This window comes from Nesoenas mayeri (genome assembly GCF_963082525.1).
Source record: "Nesoenas mayeri genome assembly, chromosome: 19".
Taxonomy (NCBI): domain Eukaryota; kingdom Metazoa; phylum Chordata; class Aves; order Columbiformes; family Columbidae; genus Nesoenas; species Nesoenas mayeri.
This window is the reverse complement of record NC_137568.1, coordinates 4562169-4580831: the sequence shown is the minus strand read 5'-3', so window position 1 is coordinate 4580831 and position 18663 is coordinate 4562169. Positions and strand designations below refer to the sequence as shown.

The 18663-nt window shown below is 44.2% G+C and overlaps 2 protein-coding genes across 2 annotated transcripts in view; both read left to right on the top strand.

The window, feature by feature from the left end:
* Positions 1 to 310: 310 nt before the first annotated feature.
* Positions 311 to 640, top strand: SMIM36 (small integral membrane protein 36; the record flags this gene model as incomplete). The annotated part of the gene is made up of 1 exon (XM_080356303.1): positions 311 to 640. One exon carries the CDS (start codon positions 311 to 313, stop codon positions 638 to 640), a length of 330 nt encoding a protein of 109 aa, XP_080212429.1.
* Positions 641 to 693: 53 nt separating this feature from the next.
* Positions 694 to 18663, top strand: part of MMD (monocyte to macrophage differentiation associated) — a gene marked incomplete at its 5' end in the record, with an annotated part of 35568 nt that continues 17598 nt past the window's right edge. The window contains one exon of the mRNA XM_080356686.1: positions 694 to 734. Coding sequence (XP_080212812.1) covers positions 694 to 734 — 41 coding nt within the window. The remainder of the gene's footprint in view (positions 735 to 18663) is intronic.

The window sequence follows — 18663 nt, the reverse complement described above, 5'->3', positions numbered from 1 at the left end:
TTTCAGCCCATGAGCCAAAAACCACTTGTAGAAGGGAGGTTCTACAAAATGTCCTTAGAGGAAACCTGTCCATCAAAGAAAGAGTCCCTGAGCAAGGGGGATGTCTTCCTGTCAATATAGCATTCAAATTTAGCTTCTGCCACTGTAGGCAATGTGGCATTAAAAGAAGGCGCTTAAGTTATTAAACTGAGCTGCTTTAATCATCCAGTTCGGGGAAATCCATTGCTACAGGAGACCTGAGGATTAATGTATTTTTACCGCAAAGCCAATACATCTATTCCGATCAGTTAGCAGTCGCTCACTTGTGCATATGAAACTTCATTCTCTGGGTTTGCACTCAATAGTATGGGACCAAATGGAGTTTTATTTGGAGATTGACCCTGTTACCTTGAATCTCATCATTCTGGTAGCTAGTTATGTTATTTTGCTTCTGGTTTTCCTGATCTCCTGCGTGCTTTATGACTGCAGGGGGAAGGATCCCAGCAAGGAGTATGCTCCCGAGGTCCCTGCGGACACCCAGCCTCCGATACGGCTGGTGGTGATGCAGCAGGGCTCCCCCGGCACCCGCTGGGCAAAGGGGCTTGTCTCTGCCTACGAAAACTCCTCCAACCTGCCAGGGAAAAGGACTACTGTTGTGTAAGGGGACCCTGCCTTGGAGCTCTCGTTTCTGCTGATCACCTTGCCTCGTCTGCTATGTTTACTCTCCGTTTGCAAAAGGATATCGCGTTCACAAGGTAAGTTGAGATGCCAATTTATTTGATACCATATCGTTGCGAAGGGGGTCATTTTGCATTCGCCGGTGATCTGCATCGATACAGGCTTGCAGCCCTGCCTGCCATCCGTAAAGAGACTGATTTCCATTTACGCTGCTGCTGCCTTGCAGCCCACTGGCAGTCAGAGGCAGTGACGCTGTTATCTACTCTGACACCGAAGAGGGGCCTTGGTTTAATCTCACGTTGTGCTCAGCACTGTTATTTTTGCAGGAACACAGTGTTGTTCAACGCATCCCACCCTGATGGGCCGAGCCGTGCTGCCCTGCAGCCTCGGCACATCTTCCTCAGCCCACAGAGTGCAAACGACCTTGGCAGGCTGTTTATCTCTCCAGTGAGGAAAGAAAAGCTAAGGATTTTAAAAGGATAGAGATAGTACCTTTCTGATAGAAGCCAGCTGCTGCTCCCTTCAGAATTTAATACTTTCCATGTTGTCTGTAAGCTCCCCAGAGGGCAGTGCCAAGCCTGTCTTGGCACTTACTTTCTGTAGGAAAAACACGAGCTCTGCTATTACAAGGCAGAGCACCCTTTGCCCTGCACAAATGCCCTGACAGGATACAATATGCTTCCTGGAAAAGCTGGGTACAATGCCTCCTGCCCACGGGAAAGTGTGAACTGGGGTAAATTTACCAGGAATGTGATATACGTGAGTCATCGCCACTGTCTGCCCCACTGAAATGGGAATTTCTGACCCTCTGCAGCAAGTGCGACCTACGTCCTGGCCTTCAATGTGCATCTCCACGTGTCTGACCCTGCCTCCTCCCCTGAGCCTTCCTTCAGCTCTTCCATGTTCCACCTGGGCTACACGAAGGCTGTTATTCTATCTCCAGTAAATCTAATGTTATCTGCAACGACTCTTTTGTTCTTCACATAATTTGGGAAGCTATAACCTAAAAGCCTTTTTGGCTAACAAGTTTCTTCCACGTCTTGCTGGTTTTCTCCCTCTTGGTGTTAGATGGAGATATCCTGAGCATCTTGCAAGCTCTGGTCCAAGCTGGCAGCATGGGAAGGTGCTGGTACACTTTGCTGTTGAGTGAAACTGCACTTGTGCCTGTCTTTGCACATATTCTGCATCTGGCCCTTCCATCGCTGGTCCATCACCATTTTGTGTCTTGCTTCATCTTGACTGTGCCTCTGTTTACATGTTTTCCTACAGGATTAGGCAGTATTTTAAGGCCTGGATATCTAGCATAGAAATACTGCTTTGAAATAGGTGCCATTTGCAACTGAATAAGATGTTGGTAAAAATTGTGTTAATGTGTGTTCAGAAGCAGTATGAGTTGGAGAGCGTTGGATGATAGACAAGGATTTAGGAAATACACCCCGCTTCCTATTGTGCCCTTGGCTTATGGGCAGCTCATGTTCCCACTGTGCTTTGCTCCATGTGTCTCTGCTTCACATTAATTTTCTCTGCTGTTCTGCCCTCTGCACTGAGATTTCTCTCTCAGACATTTGTGTGGTTCATAAGGGGGTTACTACAAAACTGGCACTCTACATGCTACAAACTAACCCCAGTAGGTTCAAAGAGAGCGAACTAAAATATGCTCCAACAAAGAGAGGATGGAGGGGAGAAATTGAACACTGGGGAAACATGGACATAGAGCGTTAAGACACTTGCTTTAGGCGAGCTATGGTCATCGTGGCTGCGTGATGATCTGTAGCTCTTTGGCTTGAAGGGAACTGAGTGGTAGTGGGAGGATTTATTGCTGTTCTGCAGGAAGCAGGGATTCAGTCTGCACTGGCTTGGTTTCAATTGGCTTTAGTGCCCTGTTAAAGTTAGGTATTGCTGCTTCAGTAAAGCCTTTATTAAAGGGTTTCGCAAAACCAACAGAAAATACAAATAAAACACAACTGAACAAACAGCACCAGATTTCTAGATTTCTCCAACATTAGTTCAAGTCAAACATGTCATTAAATTCACTGAAAATATATCTTTCATGGGAGCCTGTTCCACTGTAAATATACTGTCTAAGCCTTGAGGTTGTTTTTTTTTAATCCCTAATAAGCCACCACATATGAGTAGAGGATTAGTCCAGACAGACTAACCCATATTCAGGAGGGAGAATTCCTTCCCATGCAGGGATTTTTTTAATTTTATTTTAATTTGAAAGGGAATAAATCTTTTATCACTTTTTCTTTTTTTAATCATGTTGTTCTTATTTTCAAATGCTCATCCTCTGACACTGCTAAGTATAGAAGCACAATAGCATGTCCAAGTCAAACCACTTGGCTCTAAGAAGAGCTTAAGAATATCTTTTACTGCCTAGAACTGCATCACCTTGTGTTATCAGCTCTTCAGCTTGCACGATGTTGGCACTTCAGTGGGAACGCCAGGAGGTAGGAATTTATATTGGGTGTTTAATCGGGAATACTGTTCATCCAGCCATGCACCAGTACTATTACACTTCATGCTTAGGGGAGCCCTACAGCCCAGAGTGCCATCTTTTAGATGGGTTAAAAATAAATGCAGGCCCATGTCTCTCACGCTACTTTTGTATTTTTTATAAGGCAAAGCATTGACCTGTGTCTCCTTGTCCTGCTCCAGTCCAAAAGATGTGATTCTCCCAAGGGCTTGGCTCCCTGTGCTGTATCTGTCCCGTCACGCAGGGTCTGGGTGTTGAAAGCAAACGCGTATGTGCTGGTGGTGATCCCGAGGGGACTCCTGCAGCATGAACCCAAAATAGCTGCATTTCAGTGGTGGGTGAAATGACGGCCAGAGCCGTGGTGAGGACACACACGAGGGAGGCGTGAAGGAAGGATGGGGATGTGCGCTGGGGTCTGCTGTGGCTGTGCTGCCCAGGAGGACTCTGATGTAGAGATCTGGTCCTTCGTGCTTGAGGGATAGAAAGTCAAATTAATTGTTTATAAATACATTCATAGCAGAAAGCTAGCTAACTTAACCAGCAAAATCATACCACAAATATTAAAAAAAAAATGGGTAAATGAGAACAGCTGCCATCTCTAGCTTCTGTTCCAATTCCTAGTTTTGTCTTGTCACTCCTTCTCACACATGCTGGTTCCCTTGGAAATGCTGCTGCTTAGTTTCCCTCTCCAAGAATGATGCTGTTTGACATTAACCTTTCAAAGAGGTGTTTCTACCGTAACGTGATCATCCGGTTGCAGTTTTTTGGGGCAGATACTTGTCAGGAGGCGTTGGAATCCAGCATCTGGTCGCTCACCCAGGCTGTGGACAGGTCAGTCTCTTCCCAGCTCTGCAACAGATGCTCTGTGTGGGCAATGAAACTGTGCCCTAGTTTCTCCATCTGTTAATGGCAGCAATAATTGTTACACAACTGAGGTGCTGGGTTGATTTCATGAATGTTTAGGAAGAAACATGACATCCTTTCATGGGCAGTGATATCAAGATATTGTTAATTAAGAATGATTATATATTTGTCTCTTTCCGAGTGCACAGGAGACTTGGACATATGGTTTGAGCACCCACATTTTGCACTCCTGCAGTACTGAAACTTATTTGGACCACAGCATAGCTCTTCATTACCCTAAAAATATACTGAATTTGAACTTAACTGCTATTGACTTCAATGTGAGGAAAGAATACAGGCTTAGCATCCACCTCTATTTGTATTAATGATATTGCCTAAATCAATATTTTTTTATAACTTCATTAGGTCATATTTTTCATGTTCTTTTTTTAGCTCAACCACTTATTTTAAATAAAATAAATTTACACATTTGGGCCAATTGTAGGTCTAAACCTTTCAAGAAAGGTGAGGGGAGGCAGGAATCTGGCACATCCTTCCCCTGATGCCACCTTCAAATGGCACAACAAAGGTCTTGACATTCTGAGGAGTTAATGTGAGCTGCTGCAAGCTTATTGCTGGAAACTGGGCGTTCATAAATCAAATCCAACAAGCATAAATGTGGATTGAAATATCTCTAAGTAGCAGCACCCGATTCAATGTCTGCACGTGCTGTGTTCATTTGGTGTAGCCCTGTACTGCTTACCCTCCCCAACAACAATGAAAAAAGCCAGTACTTGATGGAAGCAAATTAATAGTGCTTATTACAGGAGATTTCTTTCCTATTCTCTGCATGTTCTTCCCCTCTCAGGTGCATATTTAGCACAGACTTGACATGTCACATGCTTGTTTCCTCAAAAAGAGGAAACGTACTTGTTTTCCTTCCTTCCCAAAGAAGGATGCTGCTGTCTTGCTGCAGCACGGACACTTCGTGTGTCCAGAGCCTGAAGGACACGTCCCTTAGCAGAGAGAAAGGTTCTGTCTGAATGTCAGTCTGCTCCCTGCCCAGAGCATCGCAGGGATGTGGTTTGCTGCCCACAGGGCTCACAGCAATGTTTCCATTGAATCATTTCTCATCAGCCACCAGCAGCTCTGCAATTTCCAGCCCTCTAGGCAAAGCACGCAGGTTACAATGGCAGATAAGGTATGAACCCAGGGACACTGCAGGGAAAGAAAATCTTTTCACTGAGATGGGAATAGTATTTTATCACTTTTCGGGGCAATAGTTTTAGACCAGGTTTACGCTGGAACCGGGGTGGTTTAATACTGGATGGGTGTTTTTATTACTAGCAAAAACTCTGATGCAGACATGATTACACCAGGAAAAAATAATTTGAAAATAAGCCTTATTTTACTTGCTGAAACTATGCATACTAACTCGGCAAACAACCCCCTTAATTAATTGAAGCTCTATTTAGAGTTAATGCAGAGAGACAGCTTGTAGGGACATGCCATCAAGTCTTTTCTAGTGCGGACAAGGCTCTATAAAGCTGCATTTTTACTTATATACATCTGCAGAATTGAAAATCAGGGCAGCGCTGGTAAAGCCAAATGTTTTGTCCCTGGGGTATTGAATAGAAGGCAAATCTTTGGCATCGGGAGGCTCCGTGTTTGTTTTGGGAAGGAGAGCTGGCAGAGATCCCAACGCTAACTCTGAACATCTGAGGAAAAGGCTGGCTGGAAAGAATTATGTCGTGACGCAGACAGGGGAAAGCCAGGAAATTCAAAGCCAGGACAGACTCCCACCTTAACTCATTCTGGCATGGACAAAATAATTGTGAAGTGTTAACACTATGTCCTTGGGACACTTATTTACAAAATGTGCTGGTGTTTAAGAGCTGCTTGGGAGGATGAAGATTTTTACCAATTTGTTGCAGTAGAGGTTAGAGAACTGCTTAGACAAGTGGGAGCTTTAAGCCATAGCTGGAGGAGAAGATGCAGCTCATCATTGTCATGTCTGTGTGTTTTAGCAACTGTCTTCGTAGGGTTATTTGGCCTGGGAGGACACATGTATTCTCCCATTTTTTACCTCTATATAGTTGAAGGGACAAAGGACCCGTTATCTTTCCCTCCAACTTACTTTATCTTGCCAGCTTTGCAATGTGGCAGATCCCAGGGGGTCCCTCCTCTTCTGATTTTGTGTTCTCCTTGTTACAAAAGTCCATCTGCTTCTTGAGTGACAGTTCAACCGCCATTAGGAGGATGTAATATACTATCGCGGGCTGGTTAATGGCAAATGGTTTTGCAGATGGACTTGCCGCCCTTCCCCTTTTGCAAACAGAAAATTCTGTGTCTGCTTCATCTGCTTAGGGTGAATTGGAGGTTTTATTTTTTTATGTTATTGCGGCAAGAGGGCAAAGAAAGGTCCCAGCAGCGGGGGGGCTGAGGGGTGCTTGTTAGAGCTTCCCCCAGGGGTTACTGCAGCGTGTCCCGCAGGGCAGAGCTTCAAAGCCGGGTCAGGCTGTGGGGCGGCTCTTTCCTGTTGTGTTCAACAGCTGCTCGGGAGGAGGCGGGTTGTGACTGCGGTTTTCTGTGCCCTTTCTGCTGGGAAGCGCATGGGGTAACCTGGAGTAACAGACCTTAGAGAAGCCAGATCATTTCAATTTCCTCAGAGCAGAAGTCAAGGCATACTTACTAGATGAGAAGGATGAAGGAAAATGGCTTCAGGCCAGGCTGTGCCCTCATCACACAAGGGTGAAGTGCCTCTCTTTCTACGCTTAGCAAAGTCTTACTCCTACCTAGACTGGACTAGGTCCAGCTTTTTGCTATTGCTTCCTCTCCAGGCAGGTGTACAGCTGCACTCTCACCTGTCTGCAATGCAGAGAGCACCTTTGATCTCCAGCTACTTCCCACCCTGCGCAGATGGGTGGACTGAAAGCTGGAGCTCAGCAGCCACCTGTGTGTGCTCAGAGGCTGGACCACGGATGCACAGCCCGACCTCTCTGGGTTCAGCGCATGGCAGTGCTGCAAGTGTGGGGCGGCTTCTTGTCACCGCATCCTGTTCAGTGCAGGGCTTTAAAGCGTCTTCTTGGGTCAGAAGCGTTTTACCACTCTTGTTTGATGTAAGTGCTACCCCATCAGATTAGCTCTGGTCCTACAAGGCACCAGCTTTTCCTTCTTAACGGATAAACCTCCATCAGCCAGATCACGTCCATCTCAGACTTGAAGAATAGCCCACAAGAAGGCAACAAGGGCTCAGATAAGCTTGGAGTTCAAAGGGACACTTTAGGCTTAAAACTCACTGTGTGCCTGATTGTGACTTTAACCTGGGGTGGGGACAGCAAGTGCCTGAGATGACTGGAGCAGGGCAAGGCCACGAGGTTTCAGAGAGAGAAATAGGTTTGTAGGTACAGCCCTGGCTGCCGGCGTGGCACAGGCTCCTGCAAGGGGCACGTGGGGAAGTCAGAAAATGCTTTAAAGTTTTGCCACAGATTTAGAAAATTGAAACAAACATAATGCGTATCTCCTAATAGAAGATAATAGAGAAAGAAAAGCAACTGTATCAGCTTCTTTGGTTGTCATACCCGTATTAATGTGTAATACATGCATATACCTGCACACTGGGAGATGTGTGTCTTTGTGCACATAATTGCAGGTTGTTGTATAAAGATTGCAGGTGCTTCTATTTTAACTGTGTAGTACAGTATCTTTAATTCAATGCGGAAGTCACTCCAGCTTGATTCTCGTTCTTCACCTTACCTCGGATCACGCTCTTTCTCATCTCCAGAAGCTCACAGACGAGGCAGATGATTTCACAGCCAACTGCATAAAGCAACTTGTATCATCTTTCCAGAAAGCATGTTCTGGGATACAGGTACAGCCCACCATGTGTACTTTGTGTCTCCCCACAAATCATTGGTCTCTCCCTGCTCCAGTTTTTGGATTTGCAGGGGCCGGATTCTGCTGCATGAACGTGGACCAGCTCCAAAGCTGGCGGGCTGTGCTCTGCTTCCCCTTTCCCCGCTGCAGGTGGGAGGTTACTTGAGGTAATTCAATGAGATTTCAGTGGAAATACCCAGGGGTGACATGAGTGCAAGTGCAATGCAGGAGAGAAGGTCCAAATTTGCATGGGTACAACCACGATTAATATTTGGCTGCCACGCTTCAGAGCCTGTGTCAAGACACGATTTGGCTGCTGGACATGCTGCCTGAGTGTTTCTGCAATCCGCTTCTGGTTTCAGGCCCAGCGGCTCTCTGGCTGTTGGTTTGCACACTCCCTTTGTTGCTTTTTGTACAACAACACGACCACTAATTGCTGCAGCTAATTAACTGTTAAAAGACAGTGTCTTGGTCCCCAGACCAACCCGTGGATTTGAGGAAAGCTCTTCTGAGAAGCAAAGGCAGTTGCAGTTCTTCATGCCCTAAAAGCACGTAATTGGAGCGTGCGCCTGGGAGACACAGCATTTCGCTTTGTTTTCCTTTTGAGGGCCTCGAGCAATGCTTTTTCTTAGTCATCAGTCAGGATCTTCAAGTGGACAGATGGCATTTTTCAAGCAGAAATGGAAGGAGTGAAATCAAATAGTTGTTTCAGTTTGAACTAAGATAATTTGACTAATCAGACTATCTTCCTCTGACGTCTGTCCATGAAATACAAAGTGGCCAGCAACAGCTCTGGCCTTCAAACTTGAGTCCTTCCTTAAGAGACCAAGTGTCCTGTTCAGCAGAGATTTCACTGCATTCCCAGGGCTTTCCTGTGTTATTTAAGCTTTGATACAATAGCAAAAATAGCTTCTTTGCTTGTTTTGAAGACTGCAGTATCTGGCAAAGCACCTCATTCTCTGGGTAGCTTTGCACCTTTAGAACTGGGGTCCTGTGGATGAAGCCCCCCCAGGTCCCCTGTGCAGAGGGCACGTGTGATGCTGCTGGTCCAGCAGCGCTGGGAACAAGACCCTTGTTTTGGTCGACCAGAGCTCCGAATTCTGGCAGATCTGTACAATGACCATGCACCACAGAAGGCAAACTTGTACACAAGTTATAAATCACCAGGTCTTTTCTTTCCCTACCTTCTGCATATAAGGCAATAGCAGTTCTACTTTCTTTTGGCAATGCAGTAATTTATCATTCGACAGTGGCTTAATGAAAACACTGCTGTTCTCATTATAATTTGAGACTCGACATTATAAAGAAGTCCTTCCTTGACCTTTCCCTCTTGGCCACTCCTGGAAATTAGTGTTTTCATCTTAATGAGCTCAGAGGTTTGGGGAGTTGCAAAGAAAAAAAAAATCTGCTTCAAAAAATACCTTTCCTCCTCTTGCAAATATGTCAGGACATGTTTTTAGATACAGAGCTCTCTTACCTGATCAGGCTTGTGCTCTCCTTATTCTGTGACTTCTCCAGCTGAGCTATTTCTTGGCTCTAGCCTATGGTTTATGACGCAAGGTCATGTTTACTTTGCGTGAGGTAAGTTGCAACATATAGACCAGATCTTCAGCTGGTACAAATCATCCAACTCTTTGCTTCCCTCTTTATCATTTCCACAGTCAAATCTTGGTGGCAAACCATGGGTCACTCGTTTGTATGTGTATATATACATATACACAAACACACGCATTTGCAATATATATACAGCTTTGCAAGGCTTCCCTTCCAGGAGCTGTATCTAAATTGACATTGCAATTGTATAAGCAAAATGGAAGAAAATGCACTAAATGGAAATGATAGAATCTTTTTTGTTGAGTGAGATGATGTCTTCCAGAACTGGCGTTACGTGCTCAGATTTCAAGCCCAAGCTCCTGGCTCTGGAAACACTCCTCTTCTCTTTTACCAGCCTGAGTGCCTGTTTAGAAATCCAGTTGGCTTTCCCAGCTCAGGGAGAGGGATGGGTACCTCCAGGGAAATGCAGATCTTAGTTAGATTTGGTTTCTTCTGAAAGCTGAAGGTGGTGACTCACTTTATTTGGATGCTTAAGGTTCAGCGGTAAGAACGCAGGTTTGGTCTGTACTGTACATTTTGGGTTTCTGGTCCTGGAGGTGGTGTGAGTGCAGCTTGATAAAAGAACCAGTTCTGTGTCTTAGAAAATATTTGCTCTGTGAATTAGAATTCATATGGGTTTGGATGTTGTGTAAATAGTAGTCTTTTGTAGTACTACGCACATGCTATCTTGCATACATATTTATTTAGCAGCAAGACAGAAAGCTTGGAAGAGAACCATGTTTGCAAAGGGCTGTAAGGGCAAATGTTTCCTTCTCATGTCAATGTACAGAACATAACGGAAGCCAAAATATAATTGAGAATCTGCAGGAAAGGTAATTTATTCTATCAATGTCAAATACACATACAAACCAGTATGGCTCTATATGTATATTTGCAGAGATTATTAGCACAAATAATGGTGAAGTGAACAAAAATAAGCCATAGTGAACATAAAACAAACCACACTGAAATATGGGAGAAGTGTCAGTAAACCTTTCCTTGCCGCTGCTTCAGCGCATGGATCCACCGCTAGTGCCGAGCGCTCCCAACCGGGACTGAACATTTCAGCTACGGGAGAGCCCAGGAGGAAAAGATAATGATTACTGTTTATGAAATCAGGGTAACATCTAGATGGAGCAGCCATATGTAAACATGGACATTGCTTTATGAAGGGATGAATGTGCATGTATAAAATCCCCTTAGGCCATAAATCACAACAAGTGTCTTGCGGTGATGCTGCCCCAGGATGGGGTTGCTCTGCACAGAGCGGGACCTGCCATCAGCCAAGGGGTTCCTTCGTTAAGGACGGCTTTAGCCTGTGCTGGTTTTAGCCCATTTTTAGTAAAAAACCCAAGAGTTTCACTATTTCACCTGCAGTGCAGCAGAACACAGGGCTCACTCCTTCAATGCTGCGTGAAGTCCCGGCCAAAGAAAAGCGATTGCAAATTCCTTGATCGTGTCAAAAAGAAGTTTCCCATAGCTGACAGTTTCTGACTGTGACCTCTCTGGGGAGCTGGGTGTTATTGTTCCAGGTGGGATGGTTAAGAGATACCAGCTTTGCCACTACAAAATGAGGAAAACAGCTGCAGTTTGCACAGTCAGGTAGCTAAGCATGGTCATCCCCGAGTAGGAATATTGTGTTACGCTCACCTGGCTGTAGCGCAGTAAAAATTATACACGCCTCGTCTCTCCGGGGATTTTACAGCTATGGAGCTGAGCATTAATTATCCTGCCGTCAAAACAAGCCCTTCTCCTGTGCTGAGGATGGAGCTGCAGCTTGGAGCTGGAACACCAGGGGCCAGGCCAGGTCAGGGCTGGAGGTGAGTGGCACAGGGCTCCCCACGTTCCCTCACACTTAGCTCAGGCTACATCCCCCCTATCCTGCCCATTTTTGACAACAGAACAGCCTCACCACCTCCTCTTTCTGAAGGATGGTTGGGCATTGTCCCTTTCCCTTCCAAGCTGGGAACTCTCTCCAGCGTGCAAAACTTCCCCGTTGGTGTAGACACACCACAGCCCATGCTGCCACCAGCCCTTTTGTGTCAAATGGGTGCACAGTGTTTGTGTGTGTGTGTCCTCAGCTGGGGGCCCATCCTCACAAAGCTTCAAAACCAGTAGCAGATGACTGGGATGCAATCCCACGTGGACTGGTCGGTCCTTCACAGGTGCCAAGACTGAAATGGTGATGAGCAGAGCTGGTGTCCTCACAATGCTCATCTCCATCCCCTGTTCATCAAACCCTCATTGTAGTGGGTAAATTGTGACCGAAACAGAGACTCTGAACTGCTTGGTTTGTGTTTTCCCATTTCAGTACAAAAGGCAGGATTTGGGATGCAAAGTTGCGCAGCTAATCAGCCAGAAGAAAGGCCCAGAGAGCAGCTCTGGCTCCCGCCGGCTGCGCTGGGGTCCCGGCTCTCGAGAGGGGTTGAGGATCTGCCCGTGGAGCCGAGCAGAGCGGCCGGTTCATTCCTGGCGGGCTGTGTTTGCTGCTGAGTGTGGGACTGGTGCCAGAGGTGGGCACATTAATCACCCACAGCAACGTTTAATAGAGCACCAACCTTTTTGGCAGCTGTTTGTTGTAGGGAGGGGGAGACAGTTGATGTGAACTGGATTTGTGAAGGTGGTTGTACAAATATTTGTTCTCTGCTACTTAGCAGCAAAGGGATGACTACAAACAACATCTCCATGTAAGGTCCCACTTGTTACAAAAGACTCAATCCAGTTTTGGTTTTGTTACGGACCTCTGGCTTGTTCTGTAGGTTGTGTAACGTGTAGCTCAGCTCCCACCCCCCAGCACTGGATAGAGACACAAGCCTCGACAAAGCAATGCTGTGATGACAGAAATCCCCCAGCACAGGGGAAAGCTTTGGGCTGGGTAACGCCTGTAAAAAAGGCACCTTTGGGATCCCCAGTAAGTAGGATAATCCCTCCTACATCTACTTATTGCAAGCACCCATCTGCACTCCGTGACTGCGGGATCCAGCCACAAGCCACCAAGCAACCGCAAACCCAGTGCAGGTAGTTATGTACCCAAGGAGACATGGCTGCTCCAAGCAGTTCCCTCTCCTGCAGTCGCTGCATCAAAATACACCGTTCTTACAGTAGGAAGACAAAATAATAATAATTCTAAAGACAAAAAAATTCACAGGAAAAATATTAGCATGCAGATTGAGTGCACAAGTTAGATTAGCACTGATCTGTAAACAATGCAGAATCAGATCAGATTATCAAGACTGCAGTTTATAAGACCTCCCTCTCCCAGCTCGGATTAAACCTTAGTCCACTAATTGAAAAGTAAAGAGAAAATGAAATATTGAATAGCTGTTCCCAAAGTGAATGTGGCCTACCCAGTGTGTGATTTTTCCTATAGGAAAAATACTGTTTGATTAGGGCATTAAATACTGTGCCATATTAGACATATACAGAAAGAGTAAACCAGAGTTGACTTTAATTCTGGTGCTCCCTAATGCTAAGGCCTTTGATTTGCAACTTACTACTATTATTTTATGCTGTAGGTGGAGAGATTTTGTGCTTAAAAATGTTAAACCAGCCCTTGTGTGGCGGAGCACAGGTCTCTGCTGTGCCTGTAGGAGAATGGAGATAAAAATAACAGTTGGAACAAATTATCTTGGATGATTCCAAATCCAAAAGCATTTAGCCTTAATTTCCTTCAGTGATTTCCTATCAGACTTATATCTTCACTGTAATTTGATACTGATATTTTTGAAGTTTAAATACAGGAACATTTCTGGCAGTTGTTTTTAGTAAGTTCCTCATTAATGTCTACTTAACCGGAGACAGAAAGAGTCGAACAAACATTTAATTATGGAGATGTCTGCATGACAGCATAGAATCTCAAATGGAAAAGAAACACTCTTTTAATATGAATAATTTGGAGACTTAAAAGTATCGGTCATCTTTAAATAGCAGTATATTGATGACTAAAGCAGCACTAATGTTGATTGACTACAGAGCCTGCAGTTTAAGGACAATTATTTTAACCGAGGTTGCAGGCACAAGAGTGGAGCCCCAGTGTATCCCTTGGTGTGGGTGGGTCCAAAGGTTGGGTCTCTGCTCCCCAAAACTCCAGAATAAAAGGAGAGAGACAAGTTTCTCCAGTGTCCCTGAGGTCTGCTGAGGGGCATCTCTCCTTGGGGGAGATTCCCTCCATTTGGTCTTGAAAGACACTAAAGATCTTTTAAATAGTTAACAATAGTTCAAATGTACCAAATAGAGCTCTACTGCCAAAATATGGGAATTTGGATTTCCACTGAAAAGCTGAAATGTGCCTTTAGAAATTTCTGATTGAAACTTCTGTCATTTTCACTGAAACCTCCCCAGAGTTTTTCCCAGTGCCAAAGGAACTAATAGCTTTGGGTTTCTTTTCTACAATTTAAAAATCTGGTATTTAAGTAAAGTACTATTACAAGAGTCCAGTAGAATTACAAGGAATTCAAACTCCCAAATTCCTACTTATATTAGATGAGGGGCTGTTTGAAATGAGTCACGAGGAGCCAGTAACAGCAGGGGGCAGGGAGGGCAGGGGCAGATGCCACCGTGGTTGTCACCCGTCACCAGCAGCAGGAATTCCCCCTCCTCACCCTCACACCTGGGCTGTATCTCACCCTGTAATTTAGACAATTGACCCTGCTGAAACCAAGCAGCAAGGAGGAGAGCGGTGTGACCTCAGCGGGAGGAATGGTCCCAGCACCGCGCAGGAATTCCCGGGCTTTGATCTGCTGCCAGCGCTGGGGAAGCTGCTGAGGAAACAGGTTTTGAAAGCGTGGCCTTCCTCCAGGGCTCTGGGTTCCATTCCCAAAAATGTGGCCTTGCAATTTTGCATCCACAAGCTACAGATAAGAAGGCTGTAACGTCCCATGCAGCAGAACACGGTGAGGTTCCTGCCCCTCTCCTTGGATAACCAGGAGCAGCTCAGAAGTGACAGCCCCAGGGAAGGAGCAGCTTCTGAAAAGCCACATTCTGTACACACAGACATTTCTATTTCAGCTCTTCATCAGGGATGCTGTCTGATTATTTCTTGGTTTTGTTAAGCCAGTTTGTCTTTTCCTTATAAATATTGCTAGCTGAGCCTCAAGACCCAAGAATCCGGAGGATGGGAATTTGCCGTCTGATGGTCTAATCTTGAAGAACAGCTTGAGGGACACCTGTGCCCCTCTGGATTGCTGTTTACCCGCTCAGTGTCCAACTGGCTCCTAAAAACCTCCTAGTAATTAGGGTTTTTTTTTTCTTTAAGCTTTCCAGCAGTTACTGATGGGTCAGAGTCTCATCGGTGTAAGCCAAATCATCACTGGAATGCCATAGACTTCCATCCACCATGAGAAGTCAGGTCAGAGTCTGTCTGAAAACTTATCCCTTCCATCAAAGACAACACAATTTATAACTCTATCTCAAGGGCAGGGTGAAAATTAACTGGATGCTGGAGGCAAGGCCACACAAAGGTTGCTAATAGCGGCAACATTCGTTTTGCAATCACTGTTTGCCAGCCGAGCAGATGAATTTGAGCTGGAATCAAACCTCTTGATGCCACGGTCTCCTGTGAGTCCTCCAACCTCTCAGCATCTTGGCCTGTCTGCCAGTAATTCAACAGTAAATACCAAGAGTTTCCTATCATTCCAAAGGGACATTGTGAAACTGAACCCCTCTTTATAACATAGCACAACCAAGAGAATGTGTTTGGATTTTTGTCCTCGAATGCCATAAGTTATTTCTGCAGAAACACTGGAAAACAACATCTCTCAACATATCAGGGGAATTTAAAGTCAGACAATCTCTCGGCTCTTTCCCCAGCCAGCACCTCCGCCTCCTCTTTCCAAGGCTAACGAGCGTTATTTAGATTAGGAGATATGGTAGGGTCAGTGTGTCTGATGTTCATTGGACTCTAGTAAAGAACCTGTTCATTTTGCTTCTGTTTGTAAATATTTGCAAGCAATAGAGAAAAAAGGATTAATATTTCATTAAGTCTGTTTACAAAACCTAGAAGACCTGAGAGAATGCCATGCATTGGAGTATAGATGTTTTCTCCCTTTCCAAATGTATTTAAAGAACCTGAAAAAATATATATACATATGAACAAGCTGTCAGCAAATGCTTTGTGAGAAAGCCCCAGGGTTGCTGCAGGAAGGGCACAGTGAGTTCACTGCCAGGGTTCCAGGACCCAGCAGGGCAGGCAGGCACCCCCTAATTCTGCTGACTTCCACTCATCTTGATCTTCATCTCGTGTATTTGTTGTTCTCTAAAATGCCGAGAAAAGTAGGCACCATTTTAAGCTCAAATACAATCATTAAAAATAGCACCATTCAAGCAAATTTATCTTCAAAATCTCAAAATGAGAGCGTATCCAAACAGAGTAAAATTTCAACCATTTAGCCACTGAGAATAAATCATTTTGTTTTATTTTGCTAAATATGTTTAAAATCTCTAAGCAATCCAAATGGGATGTAGAAATCATTTCTTCTCAGATGACAATACGCTAAATTCCACCCCTTTGTTCACTTTAGGCTTGACCTAGAGCTGATAGGAAACAATAGGAGTCTTTCCGCTAACTTAAATGGATTTTATGTCATATCCATTAAGTAACAGCTTATTTCACTTCATTGATTGTGATGTCAAAAATGAGGTATTAAGAGCGATTATGGATGGCAGATACGTTCACAGAGCAAAAACCCAGTGGTGGGCAGAAAAAAGTAGGGTAAGAGTTTTTGCATGTCAGTGTCATAAACATTGATTAAAGATGGTCTGCTCTGCTTGTGGGAAGGGATTTAGCCATGGAACTGGTTTATTGTGGCTTGGGTATGAGCATGAGTGTCTTTCGCTTACTTTTGACAAGGTAAAAATTTGTGGATATATAAAATATTGGGAACGAAGAGAAATTATTTGTTCTGCACAGGTCACAGGTTGCAAAGAAAAATAATAAAAAGTCTTCAAAAGCTTCCACTTTTTGAGACTCAGCATCGATACCAAAATCCAACATCTGCAAGAAGGTGATTAATGTTCTTCCTTAAAATTTTATTTTATTTTTATTTCCAAGCATGGGGTGCTGCTGGTGGTGATGCTTTACTTTGCAGGTCACAATAATGAGACTCCACCAGTGTAACCAGAGGAGTCTCAGTCTCCTATTATCTGCTGACTCTGAAAGTATATATTGTTATAGTGCAGTTAGAGGAATTCTTTATTCTCTGTGGTAGACCTCCTAAAATCAGGCTACAACACACAGTCTCATGACTCTGTTATCCCTTTGGTTTAAGAACTGTGATTTTTGGGGGGTTCTTGACAGTACGGTCCATATTGAACCTGAAGATGGCAGCTGCTCAGCTCACAAGTCAGGTTGTCCTGATTTGGCCTTTTGTATAAAATGCTCTTTATGAGTGAATTTTACCTTTATATTGCCTTTCAATAATCTCCTATTTGCCTGTTAGCTTAAATTACACACTGATTTCTGTTGGAGGAAGCAACAGATATTGCAAGGGATATGGGTTACTGAGCCATAACCAGCAGGTTAAAATCCCCGATCATCTTTTTTATGGTGCAAATACTAAAAGCCAAAACCCCCTGATGTTATTTCTAAACAAGTCTGGAATTCTGGTAGATTTATGACTAAAGCTTCCCAAAGGAAATACTACAGAATCAATATCTGGAAGCAGGATATCTCTGTATTTTCTGAAGTAAAAAGTCTCTGCAGTCATCAACAGACTTGATTCATCTGATGACTCAGAATTTGTGTGGCTGGTCCAAGGCCAGTTCGGAGCGTGACAAGTTTCTCTTTCTCTAAAGATGCATCTTGTCTCGGTTACACAAAGCGCCTCCTGCCCTTGTGTCAACTCCTCCATCTCAGGAGAAGGTTGAATGAGTAACATGCAACAAGGAGGAATTGGATTTTTCACTCCAGCAGAAAGTTCTCTTTGTAACAAATAAACCAGTGGGATCCTCCTAGAAAAATGTTACTGATTGAAATACATTTGAGGTACATTGTGAATCCAGATGAACCCAAGTTTGCTAATCAAAACAAGGGAAAATATCAGTGTTTTTGAAACAGTCTCGACAACTGGTATATTAGATGTCCTTGTGGGATCAAGTATGCCATGGGATCTTAGCCCCCTTCAAAAAACCAATCTTTTCATATTTTCCTTTTTTTGAAAAGATAGATCATTACCAAATTTGATCTTCATTAGTTTTCTCAATATGCATTTTGAAATCTATCTATCTATCTTTTTACTACTGGAAATGCAATACATGGCAGGACTATTATTTGATACACAGACTGCAAAATATTTCTCAATTATTTTCCTGATGATGCAATTAAACTTCATTAGTCACATGGATAAACAAATTCTAATTTCATATCTGTCTCTTGTTTAGGAGCTTAACTCTCATTGATTTGAAGTCCCTAAATCAGTGAACAAACAACATATATTCTCTCTGCATTTTAGTTTAAGTTTTCTACACATTCTGAACTTACATTTTCTGTGGCATCAGTTCCTATTCCTATTGACCTGAAGTACCTTTGTATTGTTTCCCAGGGTAACTGTTTATTTTGCCCACAAAATCTGGTGGGTTTGTGGCCATGAAAAATACACTTTTCTCACAAATACTGACAAAAGACCTTCAGCAGAATTTAAAATGTTCTTAACTAGCCTAATTTAATCTAATAGAAGGCACATCCCTCTAAAATCACTTGTTTTCCTTGCAGTAAATCTTCTCTATTATATTACCAGGTAATGCTGTAATCCCATTTTGTGTTTAATGCTGGCAGCGAGAGCGTGATGACATCAGGGAAAACTTCACGTTTCACCATTTCCACTGCAAGCGGCTGGATGTGCCAAGGAGCCAACCCTCTGAGGCACCTGTGTCACCCTGCAAAAGTTGTCCAGGCCAGAAGTAATTCCATTAGTGTTTGGAAAGCTATTTATAAGCCTGTCTTCAGCGGGATGACCTTATTAATTAGATTGGGGGAAGGCTGAGGGAGGGAGAGGTGCTCGTTTCACAAGACTGTCGACATGCATTTCAGCGAGAGATGCTTCTCCTTTACGCCGTGCTGAAAAAGGCTGTTAGATAAAGCAGAAATCTGGGTCAGTTTGCAGCAAGGGAGAAAAAAAGAACAAGCTCTATCCATGCTGCCTGCAGGACCCTTGTCCTGGTTCAGACCCACATGGCATTTAGTAGCACTGCTGCTGTGCGTCCTCAGAGCTGCTACGGGAGCC